A 22,068-nucleotide genomic window follows, 5' to 3' on the forward strand; every position below is an offset into this window, starting at 1 on the left:
GAGTGCATAACTTTTCTTAAAGGTAAATTTTACATAAAGTGGGGATTGCTTGTTGCTGCTAGTAACCGTGGCCTGACTACAGCAGCTTACATTCAGAGGGGTTTGTTCTCACAGGAGCAGCCAGCAGTAGGTTGTCCAGGGCTGGTAGAGGGGATGCTTGGAGTTATCCAGGGCCCAGGCTTCTTCTGTCCTGATTCTCCATTCGTAGAAAGTGGTTTCCATCCTCTCATTCACAGGATGGTGCTGAAGACTCCACACTCCTGGACAGGAGGAAGTGGAGCCGTGCAGAGGGATACTCTAGCTGTCAGCCATCTCTTACCTGAGCCTTCCTTAGGCCCCACCTGACAACTTCCGCTTACATCTCATTGGCCAGCCTGAGCTGATGGGAGAGAGCTCATGCAATGTGCCTTGGAGTCCCTGAGGAGGCCTTTCTTCTGTGTCCTTTATAAGCTTGTAACCTAGCTATGCAGAAGAATTGAGAGAGCAGGCCTATACGGCTATCCTTACAAAGGCTGGCCAGCCAGGTGGGTCCTCAGCTGGCATCCAGGAACTTGGATTTCCTCAGAGTTTCTACCATTCTCGAACTGATGAGAGAGGCTCCTTGTCGCTAAACTGTGCAAACAATGTGGTCCTTAGTGGAATACCTTGCTTTCCATTTGAGAATCTGGAAATTTGGTGCATGCTAGACAGAAGTGTGGTGTCTAGATGGGGTGTCTCTTAATCGGATGGGTGCCTCCAAATGTGGGATGATGGTCAGGTGGAAGCTGGTGATGCTCGAGGTGAAAGAGTTCACTTGAGGCAGAACAAAGGAGATAGAAGTTTACTGAATACAGTGCAAGAGTGTGGTGGGCTAGACAACAGAGAAGAGGCTGTCTGCAATGAGGCAGTGGGTTGGGGCTGTTTTTAAAGGGAGAAGAGGAGGAGGTGTGATATATGGGATTCTCCATTGGTCAAGGCCAATGGGTATTTTGAGGTGGGTCACCTAATGGGCCTGTCTGTATTCAGCCAGGTGGGCGCTATGGGCCCTTTCCACATTCTATTGCTCAAGTCTGTTTGCCTAAAAGCAGCCTCTACAAGAACGTACCTACATCAACAGTCCCCAGTCAAAGCTGTGGGCATTGAGTCTCTAATGAGCTTCCTGGTAAACACTTTATTTTTTTTTAATTTTTTAAATGTTTATTTATATTTGAGAGAAAGAGAGAGAGACAGACAGACAGAACTTGAGCAGGGGAGAGGTAGAGAGACAGAGACAGAATCTGAAACAGGATCCAGGCTCCGAGCAGTGAGCCGTCAGCACAGAGCCTGATGTGGTTTTCGAAATCACAAACCATGAGGTCATGACCTGAGCCGATGTCAGACACTTAACCGACTGAGCCACCCAGGCACCCCTCTGGTAAACACTTTAGAAATGTCACATGATGCCAGAGGAATCAAGCATCAGAAACTGTACTGGAAGAAGGGTCTGGAAGCCTGTGCCTGGTTCCTTCTAGACTTTGCCCCAAGTGCCTTTTTCCTGTGCAGATTCTGCTTTGTATCTTCACTGTAATAAGTCATAGCTATGAGTATGACTAATTGCTGCGTCCTCAAAGTCCTGCTGGGGAATCACCAAATTTGGGGGTGGTCCTGGGGACCCTGGGCACACTACCCATGCAAAGTCCATCTAGATATGGAAGGATGGCTATTATAAAGCTGAAGATTGTCAAAATAGATTTTTCTTTTTTTTTTTAAAGTTCACATTTATTTATTTATTTATTTATTTTTTACAAATAGTTTATTGTCAAATTAGTTTCTACATAACACTCAGTGCTCATCCCCAAAGTGCCCTCCTCCATGCCCATCCCCCCCTCCCCCCCACATCCATCAGTCCTCAGTTTTTGTCAGCATTCAAGAGTCTCTCATGGTTTGCCTCTCTCCCTTTCCCCCACCATTTCCGCCCTTCTCCCCCTTGTTCCTCCGTCAAGTTCCTCCTAATCCTCCTATACGTGCAAACATGATATTTGTCCTTCTCTGCCTGACTTATTTCGCTCAGCATAACACCCTCAAGGTCCATCCATATTGCTACACATGGCCAGATTTCATTGTTTCTCATTGCCATGTAGTATTCCATGGTATAGATAAACCACATCTTCTTGATCCATTCATCTGTTGATGGACACTTAGGCTCTTTCCATGTTTTAGCTATTGTGGAGAGTGCTGCTATGAACATTGGGGTACACGTGCTCCTATGCCTCAGCATTTCTGTATCCCTTGGGTAAATTCCTAGCAGTGCTATTGCTGGGTCATAAGGGAGTTCTATTGTTAGTTTCCTGAGGAACCTCCACACTGTTTTCCAGAGGGGCTGCACCAGTTTACATTCCCACCAACAGTGTAGGAAGGTGCCCGTTTCTCCACATCCTCGCCAGCATCTAGAGTTCTCTGATATGCTCATTTTAGCCACTCTGACTGGCGTGAGGTGGTATCTCAGTGTGGTTTTGATTTGTATTTCCCTGATGAGGAGGGATGCTGAGCATCGTTTCATGTGTCTGTTGGCCATCTGAATGTCCTCTTTAGAGAAGTGTCTGTTCATGTCTTCTTCCCATTTCTTCACTGGGTTGTTTGTTTTCCGGGTATGGAGTTTGGTGAGTTCCTTATAGATTCTGGATATTAACCCTTTATCTGATATGTCATTTGCAACTATCTTTTCCCATTCCGTTGGTTGCCCAAAATAGATTTTTCAAGGGGCACCTGGCTGGCTCAGATGGTAAAGCCCACAACTCTTGATCTTGGGGTTGAGAGTTCAAGCCCCACATTGGGTTTAGAGATTATTTAGAAACAAAACCTTTATATATACTTTTTAAAAAGTTAAAAACATGAATCTAACATAAAATCAGATGAGTAAATATCAGACTTGTGCAACTCATCAGTGAAAAAACCGGTAGGATGATAAAGCTAGTTCAAAGAGAATAGGGGAACAGGGATGATTTAGGCATTGGAGAAAGAAATGTTAGAATAAGATTTCTGGTTAATATTCTACAGGGCAGTAAATACCTATACGTAGGGGTTTTGTTTACTAGACAGGAATCACTTTTATTCTCATTGGCCAGAATCTAGAAGTTGCTATGTAACTTCACAAAACCCAACTGTTTAATCATAGGTAAATGATGGGTTAAACAAAGGTACATTCCCCTAGATAATTAAGGAATCTTTGAGTGACCCTGTAAAAACAAATCTTCGAATGGGACCCAATTCCAACTGTGTGTTAGCAAAGGGTGGGGGAGTTCCCCACACCAAAGCAATTCTTGGACACTAGCTGGGGGTCCAATAGTTCAACTCCATTCTGACACTATTTACCCAGAGAGAGCATCAGATCCCACAGATCAAGGGGTCAGTTCTGTAAGACTGTCACTTCCTCACCAGATGCCAGTCACAGCCCAGGTCCTTCTCACCTGAATGAAGGAAGACCAAATATATATTTCTTATTCTAAATCACAGTATCACAGCTTGTTAAACACAGTGACAAGATGACATTAAAAGCACTTGCTAGGGGCACCTGGGTGGCTCAATTGGTTGAGTGTCTTACTTTGGCTCATGGCATGATCTCACTGATGGTGAGTTCGAGCCCCACGTCGGGCTCTGTGCTGACAGCTCAGAGCCTGAAGCCCGCTTTGGAATCTCTGTCTCCCTCTCTCTCTGCTCCTCCCCTGCTCACCCACTGTGTCTCTCTCTCACAAATAAATGAATATTTTTAAAAAGTTAAAATAAGCACTTAGTACCTTCCTTTCACCTGATACTCCAAGTTTTGGATAATTTTTCTTTATAGCATCCTGACAGCACTCAGTCATTGGCAATGTCAGGCAGTGGCTCAATTTCCAGTCCTCCTGGTAACTGCTGCCTCACCAAACACCATAGGTGAGTTGAAGTTCACATCTAACGTAAGGAAGTATTTTGAGTGGATTTTGTGGACGGGATTAGATAGGGCTAAGAAAGAAGTAAGGGAGATGATTCATTTTCATAAATACCAAATAAAAACTATGCTGTCTAATAATCATAGATTTACAACCTATTGGAAATATGTATGAACCCTCTACCACCACCACCAAAGGAGTCCCACACCTTTAGACACTTCACTTCCTGGTTCTTCCCCTCTCCATTTTTGGGGCTTATTTTCACTGGCTTTGTAATGAGCATAAGCCAAAGAACAAAGGGAGGAGGGACTGAAAGTCTCTACATCACCTCAGGGACTGTACATGTGTTCCAATCAGACTGCTTTTTGCCTTACTAGGGCCCCTAGGCGATGACTGGGTAAGGCTGTAATCTCTGTAAGTGCTCAGCCAATAAGGAACCAGGGGAGGGACTTGCACGCTAGGAGAGAAATTGTCTGCCTTCACTGCCCCGAGTGTGCCTGTCCATCAGATACCTGCCCTTACAAGAACATTGATTAAAGCCTCTCTTCACTGTACTCTGAGGCTCCAGGTCCCTCCTTTTGTTGGGCTGATGGACTTATTTCTAACAGGTTCTTTCTGGTGATAGCGTATCAGAGGGCTGTCTTGCCATGTTTTTGTATTTTTTCTGTCACAGATTCAGCATACATCAAAAGGAACCTGAGACTCTCCTGGAGGTTGTCTATTTTCAAAAAAATTTTTTTAATGTTTTATTTATTTCTAGGAGAGAGAGAGAGACCGCGTGAGCGGGAGAGGGTCAGAGGGAGAGGGAGTCACAGACTGAAACAGGTTCCAGGCTCTGAGCTGGCAGTCAGCACAGAGCCCGACGCGGAGCTCGAACCCACGAACCGCGAGATCATGACCTGAGCGAAAGTCGGACGCTTAACCCACTAAGCCCCCCCGGGCCCCCCGGAGGTTGTCTATTTTCAGAGAAGAAAACCATACCCAGTTGTGTACTGATGGAACCAGAAAGATGTCTAAGTGGCAGAAGTTAAAGAAGCAACAGTTAAGATTTTCCTAAGCCATCAAGAGCCACCTACTGAAGCTAAAAAATATGCTTTTGGGCGGACACTGTACTCCGGAGTGCTCTAGCATGCAGAGTGTTGGGCTTTTTTTTTTTTTTTTCCTTTAACGTTTACTTATTTTTGAGAGACAGAGCATGAATGGGGGAGGAGCAGAGAGAGAGGGAGACACAGAATCCGAAGCAGGTTGCAGGCTCTGAACTGTCAGCACAGAGCCCAACGCGTGTCCTGAACTCATGAACCGTGAGATCAGGACCTGAGGTAAAGTCGGACGCTCAACTGACTGAGCCACCCAGGTGCCCCCAGAGTGTTGGGCTTTAAACACTCAAGGGAGCTCTGCTTTACCCTGAAGTAGACTTTTTTTCAAAACTTCTGTTTCTTTTTTCTTTTCTTTTCTTCTCTATTTTTTTTTTTTTTTAGAGAGAGAGAGAATGGAAGCTGGGGAGAGAGGAAAAGAGAGAGAGAGAATTTTAAGCATTGAATTAGACTTTTAAGATGAATTACATGATCTATCATCATTTCCAAAATGACAGATATGGCCCAGACAGATATGATGGATATATGTAATTGTAAAAATATGCTTAGGTTATTTGCTTCAAGATCATTTTTTTTGAGATCTCCTGTATTATGTTTACTCCTCACCACAATCCCGGTAAGATCCTCACTTTACAGATAAGAAGACTGAGGCCAAATGAGGTAAAACCATATTTGCTCAGGTCACACAGAAAGGGACAGAGCTAGGACAGAAAGCAAGGGTTTTCTGGCAACAGAGCTTAAGCTTTTGGCATTATAGCAACCTTCTCTCATAAAGCAGAGAGGGAGCTATTGATTATAAGCTTTGAAAAGAAACAGAAAACTTCATTTTTTCTAGAATCCAAATGCCAAAAAGTGCAAGTTACCAACATACACGTTTTATGTTGTTCTGAGAGCCAGGCCACAAATGAAAAACTACCCACAGGGTTCTAAATTTTTTAAAAATGTTTATTTATTTTTGAGAGAGAGAGAGAGACAGAGTGCAAGTGGTGGGGAGGGGGGGTCAGCGAGAAGGGGAGACACAGAATCTGAAGCAGGCTCCAGGCTCTGTGGGTCTTGGGCCCACAAACCGTGAGATCATGACCTGAGCCAAAGTCATACGCTTAACGGACTGAGCCACCCAGGTGCCCCTCCATCATGGTTCTATTAAAAACAAAAGTCCAGGGGCACCTGGGTGGTTCAGTCCGTTAAGCATCTGACTCTTGATCTCAGCTCAGGTCTTGATCTCAGGGTCAGGAGTTTGAGCCCCGTGTTGAGCCCTGTGCTGGGTGTGGAACCTACTTAAAAAAAAGTTCAGTAAATTTAGAATAATTAGCAATTTGGCCACATATTCTATCCATTGGTTATGTTACATGCTACCTAATAGAATGGTAGTTGGTGATTTGGGACATAGCAGCATCCTGTATTATCAGAGAAAGGCTGAATATGCAAAGAGAATTTTTAGTATTACATGTATTTCTAGTTGCTAAAATATGTCCTGTCCAGATATTACTATTACACAAAAGACATTTCCCATAGCACAACTAACTCAGAAGAAAAAGTTCACCAGTTCATTTTTCACTTATTCTTTCTTCATTTATTCCTTCACCTATTCATGTCACATCCATAGAGTACCTACTATAGTAACCACCTTAGAGGGAATGTAAAAGTAATTATTTTGTGCACAACTCACAGGTTCTGGGATGAACAGTTATGTCTTTGTTTGGATTTATATCAGGTCAATAATATCTTCTATTTAAAATGATTGGAAATGGACAGTTCATTAATACGATGTCTTCAGAAGAGTACTCCTGTTTGGAATTTGTGGCAGAGACTATAGACTTTTTCTTCTACAGGAGTATTTGCTAAAGTCTGCAGCCTCTTTGAAAGGAAAGTGGGCCCCATCTGTAACAGGGTGTGAGTGAGTGATGAGCCAGTTCCTGGGCATGTGCTCCCCTTCCTGAGCCCCTCCCACTGGAGGGGCAAGGAGATGGGCCTGAGCCATCTGACTAGACCATCAGATAAAGACAACTCCTAAAGAATGGTAGAACAACAAATCAAGGGGTGCCTAGCTGGCTCAGTTGGTAGCTTGTACAAATCTCAGGGTTGTGAGCTGGAGCCCCACATTGTGTGTAGAGATTACTTAACAATAAAAGTCTTAAAGAAAAGAAAAGAACAACAATGAAATGAAAGGAATTCTCTTCTCTGGCTCTGTGGGGGACCATACTAGTCTAGGATCTATGAGAAAAAGAATGAATTTCTGCGATGTTTAAGCCACTGTGACTTGAGGCTCTGTTACAGTTGATGTAACTCTAGCAGATCTCATCTACCCATTAATTCATTTTATTTTTTTTATTTTTATTTTTTAGTGTATTCTGGTTTTTTTATTTGTTTATTTATTTATTAATTTTTTTTCTTTCATAGTTAATTGTCAAGTTGGTTTCCATATAACACCCAGTGCTCATCCCCACAAGTGCCCTCCTCCATGCCCATCACCCCCTTCCCCTCTCCACCATCCCCCATTAATTCATTAAAAAAAATTGAATCTCATATTTCCATGACAGAAAAATCTCTAATTTTCTGAGCCTCATTTCCTTCTGATGAAGAGACATAATATCTACCCTGTTTGCTGACAGGATTATGACTTTCCAATGAGAAAGTGCTTTGTGCACATGCTACCATTATCAGGAGTAAAATATATCTTAGGTGGTCCTGAAAATCAAGTGTGAACACCTTCCTTCTTGAAAGTCCAATCCCCTCCTATAGTCCTGTGGGTTGCTTGGCTCTCTTCAGTGTCGTACCCATGGAGTGTTTGTTGCATGGACCTTGCCTGTCTTCTGAAATAGTGTTTACACTGGTGTTAACATACCTTAGCAGTACATTTCAGCAGTGTATCAAAATGCAAAATGGCATATCTTTTGATTCAGCAATCCTATATTCAAGAATTTAAGGTGATAACTGAAAATATTCAGGCAGAAGCCTCTTTAATAAAAAGTGGGCAACATGGCATCCAGCTGAAAATGACCTTTTGGTAGACATTGCTGACTGCCTACCCAACCTCCATTCCTGCTTACAGATCCATGAATCCACCCCATCTTGTTCTTTAGGGGGACTGGCCCAGTCCTGGAGGGCAGGTCCTGGTTGGTCCAGGTGTTCGTGTTTCTCAAAGGGGGACTGCTGGCACCGTGATGGGACAGTCCAGTTTGTCTGCTGCCCTAGGTGTTGCAAAAGCCTTAGCATTTCAAATTTTCTGGTCACTAAATGCCAGTAACAAAGTCCAGACATTGTGACAGCTCCTGACCCCCCTCTTTACACAAATCTCCAGTAACCCCCCAGAGGGCTATATGCCCCCAGGAAAGAACCTCTTGTCTGAGCCAATCATGTGGGGGTGGGGTGGGGCATGTCCTATCTCTCTTCCAATAATTGGGTTAAGCATGGTTATGTAATCTCATTCTGGCTAGCCAAGAGGGAGGGGCTTCTGGGCAAGATGTCCTAGCTTCAGAGGAAGCACCAGGAAGAGATGGTCTTCTGTACCTCTGGACATTGCATCTGGGTAGAACGCCTAGAATAGTCACAGCCGTGCTGTCAGTCTATGACACACTGTTAACCAAAAAGTCATGTTCACACAACATTTATTCATGGAACAATATTATCTGAGCTCTGAGTACTGTTAGATGCTTAGGATACAAGGGTAAGCATGAGAGACATGAATAGAACACAGCTTAATTAGGTGCTAGAGTAATTGATAGTTATCAGAGTTTGAGGGGAAAATCACAGAGATGGTGATAGGGAATCACAGGGAACAGGAACACTTTTGTCTGTGTGGTCAGGGAAGATCTGTCTGAGGAGGAGGTTTGAGCTGAAAACTTAGTGGAAGGAGAGGGGCAAGATGTATAGAGAATGGGGGGAGAATATTCTAGATGGTGGCCCAACAGATGCTGAAGTCCTGAGGTAGGAATGAATGGATTTGTTTGAGAAATCCAAAGAAGACTGGAGGAGCGTGAAAAGTGAAGATTTTATACTCTAGGAACATCACTTTTATCTCTGTTTGGAGAGGGGGTTGGGGATGGGTAGGGAGACAAGTAAGAGAGCTGTGGTAGAAATCCAGAGGAGGGATGACAGGGAGCATGGATGACTGGATGACATGGCAATGGAGAGGAGAGGGCACTTGCAGGTATGTTTTGGAGAGTGGGAAGATTTGTTGATGGATTAGTAACATGGGGAGAGGGAAAGAGCAATTATGAATCACTTATGGCTCAAGTAAATAGAGGAACCATTGATTTAGATAGGGATGGTCCAGGTGGTGAAGGGCTTGGGGAGTTATTCTTTGTTTTTTTAAGTTTTTATTTAATTCCCAGTTAACATACAGGGTAATAATAGTTTCAGATGTACAATGTAGTGTTGAATCACAGTCACAATATAGTGTTGAATTCCCATCACCTGTGTAACCAGCTCTCTCCCTTCCCTCTCCCCACTTTGCTCATTTGTTTTGTTTCTTAAATCCCGCATATGAATGAAATCATATGGACAATTCTTAGAGACTTGAAAAAATTGTTTGGTTTTTAATTTTCATTAGTTAAAGTGCCGTTTTGCTTGGGGGAAGAGTCCACCAAGCTCCTTACTTTGCTACTCTGGATGTCTCACCTTTCAAGTTTTTTTGACGCTAGGCTTCAAAATGGTGCCATTCTGTGACTGAAATTGGGTCACCTGATTGGTCTAATTTCAGGAAGTAGAGAAAGAGACTGCACTTCTTTTTTTCTTTTTTAATTTTTTTTTACATTTTATTTCTAGGAGACAGAGAGAGAGACAGCGTGAGCAGGGGAGGGTCAGAGAGAGAGGGGGTCACAGACTGAAACAGGCTCCAGGCTCTGAGCTGGCAGCCAGCACAGAGCCTGACGCGGGGCTCAAACCCACGAACTGCAAGATCATGACCTAAGCGAAAGTCGGACGCTTAACCGACTAAGCCACCCAGGCGCCCCAAGAGACTGCACTTCTACACACAGGCGATCACAACCATACCGCAAAGGGTTTGGATACAAACAAGTGTGTTTTTGGTTTTTAAAATTTAAAATTTTATTTAAATCCAAGTTGGTTAACATATAATGTAGTAATGATTTCCGGTGTAGAATTTAGTGATCCATCACCTACATACAGCCCCCAGTGCTCATCCCAACAAGTGCCCTCCTCAATGCCCCTCACCCATTTAGCCCACCTACCACCCAGTACTACCTCTAGCAACTCTCAGTTTGTTCTCTAAGAGTCTCTTGTGGTTTATCTCCCTCTCTCTTTTTGTCTTATTTTTCCTTTTGGGGAATTATTATAACACCAACTAGTATATTGTAGTTTGCTCCTGGCACTAATCAGACTTCGCCCAGACCCTGCCCAGAAACATTAACAAGACTGCTCTTACTTCAGTTGCCAGATGCACTTTAGAGGTCCCCAAGCCACCTGTACTTCTGACCAACTGTTTACAAATTTGGGTATTTCTATACTCCCTCAGGTTTGATAATTTGCCACAATGACTCCCATGATGGGTCTTTCTGGTGACCAGCTTCTGTCTTGAACTGGCTTAATAGCATAAAGTCAGGTGTGATCAAGGGGCATGAATAACAAACACACTCCTATCACTAGGGAAATTCTGAGCATTATAGCAGCTCTATGCCAGAAACCCAGAACAAAGGCCAAATTATTATACAACAGGGGTGTAAGTCCTGAATTCCATTTAAAATCTATTTACTTTGTGGCATCTGTGATTCATGGAACTGGAGATGTGAAGAGGGTCTTTGGAAGCAGAAGGTCACAGGAGATGTTTGGAGTGGCAATGAAAATGTGAGAGTCGGTAGCATGAAGGTGAAATTTAAAAAGATGAGAATAGAGAGAAAAGCCAGGGAGCACAGGGCCCATCCATCAGGGGCCTGTCACAAGCAGAAGTTGGAGATGGAAGAAGTCCAGGAAAGGATGGAACTCCCGGGAGAATGGCAATTGAGAAGTCAAAGAATGTGTGCAGAGGGGAGGAGGCCCCCAGAAGAGGTGCTGCTAGATATTTCTGCCTCTGATGTTGATCTTTTTGAGTTCAATAAATATAAAAAAGAACCCAGGTGTTTTGGTATGTTTTTAAAAGCTTTTTCAAGTTTATTTATTTATTTTGAGAGGGAAAGGGGGTGGGGCAGAGAGAGGGAAAGAGAGAGAATCCTAGGCAGGTTCTGCACTGTCAGCACGGAGCCCAATGTGGCTCCAACCCACCAATAGGGAGATCATCACCTGAGCCGAAACCAAGAGTCAGATACGTAACTGATTGAGCCATCCAGGTGTCCCTAAAACCTTTTATTATTTACTTATTTATAAAGATTTTATTATTTATTTATTAAAATTTTTAAATTTATTTTTATTTTTTGAGAGAGAGAGAGAGCAAGCAAGGCAGGGGCAGAGAGAGAGGGTGGGAGAGAACTATTAAGCAGTCTCCACACTTAGTGCAGAGCCTGAAGTGGGTTCCATCTCACACACCGTGAAATCATGACCTGACCCAAAATCAAGAGTCAGGTGGTTAACTGACTGAGCCACCCAGGCACCCCTTAAGATTTTAAGTAATCTCTACACCCAACTTGGGGCTCAAACTTACAGCCCTGAGATCAAGACTTGCATGTTCCGCCCACTGAGATAGCCAGGCACCTCTAAAACCTTTTATTTTGAAATATTTTCCAACTTACAAAAAAGTAAGTACTCTCCCCTTCCCCTCCGTTCCAAGCTGTCAACATTGTACTTCATTTGCTTTATCATTCTCTCTTTATTCTCTCTGTATATATTCGTTTTCTCCAAACATTTGAGAGTAAATTCGAGGTATGATATGCCTTTACCTCCAAATACTTCAATGTGTATTTTCTAGAAGCAAAGATGTTCTCTTACATACAAATCAGGAAATTAATATTGACTTAATGCCATTATTAAATCCAATAGCTCTCAAAGTGTCCCTTTAGAGGATCTGTGATTTCCAAATATTTTTATGATAATATATAGACAATATCTGTCTTTTTCATTCTTACTCCTTCAGGAATGTACAATGGAGGGGCGCCTGGGTGGCTCAGTCGGTTGGGTGTCTGACTTTGGCTCAGGTCATGATCTCACAGTTTGTGGGTTCGAGCCCTGTGTCGGGTTCTGTGCCGACAGCTAGCTCAGAGCCTGGAGCCTGCTTCAGATTCTGTGTCTCCCTTTCTCTCCGACCCTCCCCTGCTCGCGCTGTCTCTGACTCTCAAAAATAAATAAAAAATATTTTTTAAAAAAGGAATGTACAATGGAGTTTTCCAGAGGTTCCATGGTATGTAATGACCTCATTGCTCTAATGTTAATTTATAATCAATTTATTATTGTTGTTGTTGCTTTTTTTGGGAGAGAGAGAGAGGAAGGAAGAGCGAGAGAGAATCTTAAGCAGGTTCCATGCCCAGCATGACCATGAGATCATGACTTGAGTTGGTATCAAGAGTTGGATGCTCAACTGACTGAGCCACCCAGGCGTCCCTTATTAGTGTCGTTTTTAAGTGTTTTAGAAGTCAATATTTAACAATTTTTCTTAGTTTTAATTTCTAATACAGTAAATCTCTTTGGATATAAGCTAGATAAGCAAAAGCTATTTGGGGTGTTTTTAGTAATGTAAAGCGGTCTTGATGTAGGGTGCCTTGCTGGCTCAGTCAGTAGACCATATGACTCTTGATCTTGGGAGTCACTGGGGATGGAGTTTCTTTGAAACATCTAAAAATATGGGGCAACTGGGTGGCTCAGTCGGCTGCTTAACTGATTCAGCTCAGGTCATGATCTCACGGTTTGTAAGTTTGAGCCCTCAGCAGAGAGCCCTCTTCAGATCCTTTGTACCCCTCTCTTTCTGCCTCTGCCTCCTTCCCCCCACCCCGCCCCGCCACTGTTTCTCCTGTTAATCTTTGTTAATTTAAGTGTCAGACCCAGCCAGAGACCCTAAGAGTGAGAAAAACTTAAAATCTGAAAATTATTTACATTAAATCAGCAGAGCTTAATCATTTTATCTCAAGACCCCTTTCAAGCTTTAAAAAAATTTTTAAGTTTATTTATTTATTTTGAGAGACAGAGAAAAGTACACAAATTTATTTAACTTTTACATGACAGGGAGCCTTCATAAGAAAATGAAGACCCAAAGAAACAGTTAGACCTGTGTATTCTTATGCTATTTATTTATTATTTTATTAAATTTTTTTACTGTTTATTTATTTTTTGACAGAGAGAGAGAGACAGAAAGAGAGCAGGGGAGGGGCAGAGAGAGAGGGAGACACAGAATCCAAAGCAGACTCCTGGCTCTGAGCTGTCAGCACAGAGCCCAACGCTCTTCAAGCACAAGGCTTGAATCCATGAACCCTGAGATCATGACCTGAGCCAAAGTCAGACGCCCAACAGACTGAGCCACCCAGGCCCCCGTCTTATGCTATTTTTGATGAAGAGTAGACATCATGGAGGAATATGATAGGCCAAGGAATACAAGGTAAGCATAGTCAACTGAGGGAAACTTCGCAAGGCCTGTTTGTTTTTGCCATTCCTTTGTCTTTGGAGATAAGAGTGCACCTCTCACACAAGGGTTTATGACCTGTTTCAGGGGAGAAAAGGTAGGGGGAAGGTCAGAGTGACTTTCCTGCTTCTGCCTTTTTCTCAAGCTCCGTTAATGTATTCAATATGACAAGGTGCCATGTTTTGGGGTACCTGTTCTGAACGTCATCACTCTACACCCACTAATACTGTTAGAGGGCTTTGAGAAGAAGGCACTTGGAAAGGGGCTTATTTTTATCAGTGATAATAATTTGTTAGGGTAATACTTGTACAGTCCTTTGCGACTTTCAAATCATTTTTACACAGTCTATTTTATTTAAACTTCCTCTAACAACCCTGGGTGGGGGAGCTGCTAAGTATTAGTATTAGAGGAATGAGTATTACAGCATCATGTGTCTCGGCACTACCAGGCATGGTTAAGTCGAATGAATACTTACATACTGTAGTTAAATGGCTATTTTAGGCAGCAGATTCTCTTCTGTCTAGTTTCTAAGAAGCACTGAGGCAGGAAAACAAGGGAAAAGGAATTTGGGAACATCAGGACAGAGGGTTGGAAGGAGGACCACAGGATTAGGATTCAGAACAAAGCTGGGATTTAGGGATGGTTGGATCTTAGATCGGAGATGTGAGAAACATCCTGTGCAGAAACTGCGGTTTGGGCACAACTGAGTCCGGGTAGGGGGTGGCGCCCGGGCGGGGGTTTCTGGGTCCCAGGGTCGGAGCTGGGCCCACCTGTGGCTGGGGCTGAACCGAGGAAGGGGCGGGGCCTATCGCCAGGTGGGCGTGACCCATGCTCACAAGGCCAACCTGTGGATGGGCGTGGCCAACGTAGGAGGGCCGCCGCCAACCGGGTCTGACTGGGCCCTCCGGCGCGCTTCCTGGTGTCACCCGCAGAGGGCGCAGGCCACCGAGCCGCCCGCCGAGTCGCGAGGCCGGAAGGAGCGCGGCGCCGCCCCACTCGCCCCAGCCGCCGCCATGAAAGCCGTGGTGCAGCGCGTCACCCGGGCCAGCGTCACAGGTCAGTCGGGCGGGGCCGGGGCCGGGCCCGGGAGGAGCCACCTCTGACCCCGCTCCCGGCTGTCCCCAGCCGCCCCCACAAGGGTTCCCCCGCGCCGTCCCCGGGGCCCCTCCGGCCGCCAAGGGCCCTGGCGAGCTCGGCCCCCGCAGCCTGGAGTCCTCCGGCCGGCTCCGGGCGTCGCCGCGGTTGCAGCGCCGTCCACGTGCCCGGCGAGCCTTGGCGCGGCCCTGGCTGCAGTGTTCACGATAAACGCGCCTCATTATTACCTTTTTTGTTTTGGTTTTGGGCCTGAGTACCCGGTGGCAGAATCTCCGAGCATCCCCATGGCCCGTTCTTCGGTGGAATGTTGCACAAACAACACGTAGGCAGCATTTCCATAGCAAGGACCCCCCTCTCCCCTTTATAACGTTCTATTTTAAATTTCCCATTTTTGCCCATTGTCTACATGTCCCAGTTTTTATGGAGCTTGACTGCCAATAAAATGCTCAGATATGAAGAGTTTTCCATATGGTTGAGTTGTGACAGTTATGCACACGTGACCAGCGCCCAGACTAGATAGAATGTTCCCCGCCCCAGGACCTTTACAATCGCCTAACCGTGCAGGGATGGGGTTAGACGCTAAAGAATTCTGGATGAAATGTTTCTCATTGCCACCAGTTTCTTGTGGAACAAGCCACCCAACCATTAGTCATCGCTGGATATACTGTAGTCTAGTTTGAACATCAGGGGTGCAGATGATTAATGTATATAAGGTAGCTTTAAAAACAAACCAAGATAAAAAAGTTGTTAAAAAAATTTAATGACTAATTTTAGATTGTCTTCTAGACTTCTGTTTGTTTTTGCAGAATTATAGTATTGTCTCAGTCCAAGTAATTCCAGATATCCTTTTCTTCTAGCCAAGTCTACACCAAGTATATGTTCTTATGTACAAAAAAGTATAAATCTAAAAACAAAGCAACAAAATCTCGTGAAGAAACAACCAAACCCAGCAAAACCGTATATTTAGATCAGAGAGTCTACTTTTCAACCCTGCCTAGTGATTTCTAAGTTGTTCTCTTAACTGGTTTTGGATATGGTCCTGAAGTAGTAAGGGACAGAATAGCATTGGGATTTATGGAATTTTAAAACAAAGGTTTTTTTTGTTTTGTTTTGTTTTTGCATTTCAGTTAATATTTAAATTCATGGAAACTGGGAAAATTCATAGATGAGAAGATTTTTTCCCTTTTTTGAGCAAAATTTTGCATTCTGCTCTATGTGGTCATCACCAATGAGTGAACTTTGGAGAATTTTAATCTTCTCTTACTTGAACTCTTCATTCTGCTGATTTGGAAAATTGAAAGCATGTATTTTGTGAGATTTGCTAAATTGTTTGAGTGATTTTAATTTACTGTTTAAATTGTATGCTTAGTTAAAAACAAGCCAACAAGCCTGCATGTTAAAAACGTTAAGGGTATTTAAAAAAGGTATGGGTACTAATTGTGGGAAGGTGTTAAATAAAACGAAATTCTTTCTCAGTGCTAGAGGGACCTTCAAGTTAGCCAGGACTTCTAGTTCAATTGTAATGGAAAGAGATTTTCTGATTCCTTTAGAAAGTGACTGGCTTCACTGAAATGTGGTTGTACATGAATGGCATTTTATTTCAGGGGTTCTAAAATGTCACTTCTGATTTTATGGTTGGGACAGAGTACAATGTTAGGAGTCATATCTTATTATATGGCAGACTCAGTGAGATTGGTCAAGCACATTTTGATGCCTTAGCATGGTTATTGTGGTAATCTAATTTTAAAAGCTTTATTATGGAGCACTTAACATATTTGGTTCACAGGCGGCAAAGTGTGGTAACCATGTCCCATCCCTCAGCTTCAGCAGCTAAAATCTGAATAAAATCATGTTGGGAAGAGGATTTGAAATGGGTCTGAATGAGTTAATTTGAGAGGTTATGAATGCTTCTCAAAGAAGAGGTCAGGGGTGATGGGGTGATGCCAGTATATATGGGAAATTGACCAAATATCTCGTGTCTTTTCTAGCCCTGTGATCTGTTGTCTAAAAAGGCGATTCTCAAGTTTTTTCCCTTGGAAATCCATCTGTCTGTAATAGAAGATTCTTTTGAACCTTCTGTTTCTTCTACTTGTTCCTGGAGGTGGGGAACAAAACTACGCTGGCATAAGAGAGCAGCAAAATATGTCATATACAGGCTTTGGGGCATAATTTGTTTCTTATTAAGATAATAATACATTATAAAAATTTTGAAACTCCTCAGATAGTGATTTGAATCACTTTAAATAGTAATTCTGCTTTTGAGAATCCTAATTATAGGAAAAGATTTAGAGGAATGATTAGGCAGAGCATGGAGAATTCTTAGGGCATTGAAACTACTCTATGATACTGTAATGGTGGATACATGTCATTATATATTTGTCCAACAAATCTACAGAATGTATCACATTAAGAATGAACCCTAATGTAAACTATGGACTTTGAATGAATGATAATGTTGTGTCAGTGTGGGTTCATCAATTGTAATGAATGTTCCCCTGTGGTGGGGGAAGTTGACAATGGGGAAGCTATGCATTTATGGGGGCAGTGAGTACAGGGGAATCTATACCTTTGCTCAATTTTGCTGTGAACCTAAAACTACTCTAAATTGTAAAATATAAAGTCTGGTATTCAAAGATTTTCAGCACGGTGTTATTTATTGTAGTGAAAATTTTGAAACAAGCCATATATCCAGCCAAATGGGATGGTTAGTTGGTCCATTGGATGGAATGCAACTGTTCCACTTGATGGGATGCAACTATTAAAAGATACTTAGGAAAATCTTATAACATGAAAAAATCCTTATGCAATGTTAAGAGAAAGGATGGAGCACAAAAATTTATGTATATTATTATAGTAATTGAAAACAAATAGGAAGTAAAACCTACAAATAGAGAAGATAACGAAGGGAAATCATTGAAATTTTTGAAGTGCTTGGAGGTTCTTTTTAGGAAAAAAGTTTTTTATATTTTCTGTTTTTATAAATATAAAATATATTTTATTTTATATTATTTATATGCATTTATAAATAATATAAAAATATATTTATATTATATTCCTGTTTTTTATATTTTCCAAAATTTTTATATTGTATATGCATTAATTTAATGGTGGGTACAACTCAACAACCATTCTTTTTAAGCTTTTAAAACATACTATGGGGGGGAGGGGAAGGGGAATGATGGGCATGGAGGAGGGCACTTGTGGGGATGAGCACTGGGTGTTATATGGAAATCAACTTGACGATAAACTATTTTTTAAAAATAAAACATACTGTGGTGAAAATGTTAAAAATATATTGATATTGTAAGAAAATAATACTGATTTATTTAAAGGACAAATAAAGCTTGATAGTGTTCTAAAGCAACAAGCCAGCCACCCCAGTTGTTTACTGCTTGTTTCAGGTAGATTATTCCTGTTTCAGATTCTGAGTCATTGGCTCAAAGGACAGTAAATCATTCATAGTCCATTGTAAGAAAAGTGGCACAGAAGAAAATATTTTTTAGCATTAAAAGAAGAGAAATTAAGCTTTACTGATATTTGGTTTGGAATGCATTGATGCTGATGCTTCCCTGGGATCTGCATGTCAGGTGGTCCCTTGTCATACAGGTGAAGGAAGGGGGGGGTCTCATTCTTTCCTTAGCTTACTGGATATTACAACATGTTACAGTCTATGGTGCCTTTTCAGATACATTTATAGATATTATTATCTAACAGAAGCAAACAAGAAAAGGCAGAGTTGACCCTTCTCCTGATTGGAATGTTAGGTTAATAGATGATAAAATAACCAGATGTCAGTAATCTAATGAGATTTGGCAAAAAGTTGGCCAAAAGAATGGATGGTTATGAAGGTTAGTGCTTGAAATATGGATTTAGGTTCACTGTAAAATGATGGGTCTTGGCCTAAGAACTGAACCAGCACTGAGATACTGTCTCATGGTGATAGAGCATATATTTGACTGTAAATACATACACAAAGGTTTGGAATGTATGTTGAGAGATTTGTTTTTTCTGGATGAGGAACATGATTGAAAGGGATTTGGTGCTCATTGCTTAGAATACAAACTTAAGTACTAAATTAGGACATAATAGAAGTTTGCTGACTTGAAGCTTAACTTTTAAACTATGATTTTTGTATATTTATCTTCTTGCATTGAGTAGAAAAATAATTTCTTTTTCTGACATAAATGTTTATTATTTTGTACTGCCTGTATATTCTGTTACCATATTTGCTGATTCTCAAGAAAAGCAGGCATCTCCTTTCAGAGAATTAATATAGCTGGGCTGGATTCCCTGGGGAGGAAAACTCTTCTGTTTTTATAGATGGGCAAACATGAAAAGTTTAAGGTATTCTACCCAAGGTAACACAGAAGAAAATGTGGCCTTAAAATTTAGCTTACTGGTTATTAACAACTCGTTCATTCCAAATATAAAATTAGAAAGGACCTAAATCTTGGTAGTCTTACTGCATTTATGAAGCTCATTTTTGAATACCCACTGACTTTACCAAAGAGGTTATGAGAAGTATGTGTGATTTTTTTTTAAATTTTTTAATGTTTTATTTATTTCTAGGAGAGAGAGAGAGAGAGAGAGAGCGTGAGCAGGGGAGGGTCAGAGAGAGAGGGAGTCACAGACTCTGAAACAGGCTCCAGGCTCTGAGCTGGCAATCAGCACAGAGCCTGACGCGGGGCTCGAACCCACGAACCATGAGATCATGACCTAAGCGAAAGTCGGACGCTTAACCGACTAAGCCACCCAGGCGCCCCGAAGTATGTGTGATTTTTAAACATTCCTGTGGTTACTTAAAAGTGCATCATGACACTTGTTTGGTTCTGAGTTTTTTTTTTTCCTCTTTTGTTTCCTTTCTAGTTGGAGGAGAGCAAATAAGTGCTATTGGACGAGGCATCTGTGTGTTGCTGGGTATTTCTCTGGAAGATACACAGAAGGAACTGGAACACATGTAAGAGGCGGATTTCTAAGACCTTTCTGGGGGCACTGGGTGGCTCAGTCGGTTAAGTGTCCGACTTCGGCTCAGGTTATGATCTCACAGTTCGGGGGTTCGAGCCCCGTGTCGGGCTCTGTGCTGACAGCTAGCTCAGAGCCTGGAGCCTGTTTCAGATTCTGTGTCTCCCTCTCTCTCTGACCTTCCCCTGTTCACGCTGTCTTTCTCTATCTCAGAAATAAATAAAAACATTTTAAAAAAATCTAAGACCTTTCTGTTTGGGATATGTAGTAGTTATATCTGTAACTCTGTATTTCTTTCTATCTACCTGCCTAGCTATTTGAATTCTGTATGTACATACATATATACATACTCTTCCTGTGAGGTTTCCTCTGTTACTTTTATCTGTCCCATTTGATGTAGTATGTGTGTTTCAGATGAGGAGACTGAGGAAGAGTAAGTTGTCAGATGATACCCACTAAGTCAGCAGCAGAGCTGAATCCAACAGCCTATGTCCTTAATTGCTGTTATATCCATCAACCATTCTCTTAATGCAAAACTGAACTTCTTTTCTTATGAATGATAATCTGTTTCCAGTTTGAGCAGTGTGATCTGGGCACCATTTATCCATTTTAAAAATGTCCAATTCATTGTACACATAGGATCTGGAGCTCAGATAATTCAGTTACTTGCCTAAGATCACGAACGTGTATTTAGCAAAAAGCCTGAATTCAAATTAGAATCTAGGCTACCTGGATGCCTGGGTGGTACAGTCAGTTAAACATCTGAGTTCGGCTCAGGTCATGATCTTGTAGTCCATGGGTTCAAGCCTGGCGTTGGGCTCTGTGCTGACAGCTCAGAGCCTGAAGCCTGCTTTGGATTCTGTGTTTCCCTTTCTCTCTGCCCCTTCCCTGCTCATGCTCTGTCTCTCTGTCTCTTGAAAATAAATAAACATTAAAAAAAAAAAAGAGTCCTGGCTACCTGACTTGGAAGCTGGTGCTCTTTTTACTGAGGTAGTTTGTCATTGCTGTTGCCTGACTGGCTCTTTTAAGTACAGGCAGCCTCTCCATCCCCATGTTTACCCTCCCCCACCCCCTGCAGCATCACTTGGCACATTTACTCCAGATGTATGGATCTGTTTATTCTGCCCGTTGGTGCCCATATCTGGGCATAATTCCACCCAATTGTCCCTTTTGTATTAGGTGGAAAATCAGACTTGGAACCTAATTCCTGCTAAGGAATAAATGTTTCTTGATCCTCTTTCTTGCCAAAGTGGCTGTTCTTTGTCATCCACATTTATAAGGAATGCCCTCTTAGGGCTTAAGAGGCATATGACAGTTGTCAAGGAGGCTTTCGCAAGGACTTTTTGCATATTTGCAATAACCATATGTTTTTTCCAGGGTGTTGGCCCAGTTTTTCATTTTGAGTAGCTCCAAGGAAGGGTGTAAAAATGGGGTATCATTTATTCCAGTGTAAAGATTGAATTCTTCTATAAAAAAATTGGAGTTGGGGTGCCTGGGTGGCTCAGTTGGTTAAGCGTCCGACTTCAGCTCAGGTCATGATCTCACGGTTTGTGGGTTTGAGCCCCACGTCGGGCTCTGTGCTGGCAGCTAGCTCAGAACCTGGAGCCTGTTTGAGATTCTGTATCTCCATCTCTCTCTGACCCTCCCCTGCTCATGCTTTCTCTCCCTCTCTCTCAGAAATAAATTTAAAAAACATTTAAAAAAAATTAGGGTTGGACCCATGTCTTGACATATTCACCAACTTAAAGGAGCAGTTAGCAAGTGGTTGTTCTTAGCTCAAGTTCCGATGGGTACCTGCTATGAATTAGTGGTACTGGCCAAAACAAAACAAAACAAAAAAAAGGCATCTCAGAACAACCTCATGAGGAAGATCTGTTTCTATCCCATATTACAGATGAGCAAACTGAGGCATAGAGGTGGATAAATAACTCACCCAAGGCCCAAATAACTTGCTCCTTATATCCTCATATATAATTCCATATATATATAATACATGCAATAGTATGTTCACATTATGTTCTTATTTGACAGGATGCTGGTGACACTTTGGGTGTATGGCGTGTGTCGGGGGCTTATGATTCTTCAGGTTTCCCTAACCACTGTTTTTCTGTTTAGGGTCAGAAAGATTTTAAACCTGCGTGTGTTTGAGGATGAAAGTGGGAAACACTGGTCGAAGAGTGTGATGGACAAACAGTATGAGGTGCTGTGCATCAGCCAGTTCACCCTCCAGTGCGTGCTCAAGGGGAACAAGCCGGACTTCCACCTGGCAATGCCCACGGAGCAGGCGGAGAGCTTTTACAACAGCTTCCTGGAGCAGCTACGTAAGACCTACAGGCCGGAGCTCATCCAAGGTAGGCAGACTGGTGAGTCCTCCCAGGACGAGAGTCTCTGGGACATGTCTAGGCAGGGCGAAAAAGAGAATCTGCCATTCTAGCATCTCCTTTTCCAGAAAGTTTGTTGTTGTGCTTATTCTTAAAACAACATAGTGGCTGCTGCCACTGCTGTTGTGGTAGGAGTCCTCTGAATGCCACTG

The 22,068-nt window shown here is 42.5% G+C and overlaps 1 protein-coding gene across 1 annotated transcript in view; it reads left to right on the forward strand.

Moving 5' to 3' along the window:
• Positions 1–14,389: 14,389 nt before the first annotated feature.
• DTD1 (D-aminoacyl-tRNA deacylase 1) overlaps positions 14,390–22,068 on the forward strand; it is a 198,458-nt gene continuing 190,779 nt past the window's right edge. The window contains exons 1-3 of the mRNA XM_039256480.1: positions 14,390–14,534; positions 19,440–19,530; positions 21,651–21,886. Coding sequence (XP_039112411.1) covers positions 14,492–14,534; positions 19,440–19,530; positions 21,651–21,886 — 370 coding nt within the window. The 5' untranslated portion in view covers positions 14,390–14,491. The remainder of the gene's footprint in view (positions 14,535–19,439; positions 19,531–21,650; positions 21,887–22,068) is intronic.

This window comes from Hyaena hyaena, unplaced genomic scaffold (genome assembly GCF_003009895.1).
Source record: "Hyaena hyaena isolate Hyena2069 unplaced genomic scaffold, ASM300989v1 scaffold_579, whole genome shotgun sequence".
NCBI lineage: Eukaryota > Metazoa > Chordata > Mammalia > Carnivora > Hyaenidae > Hyaena > Hyaena hyaena.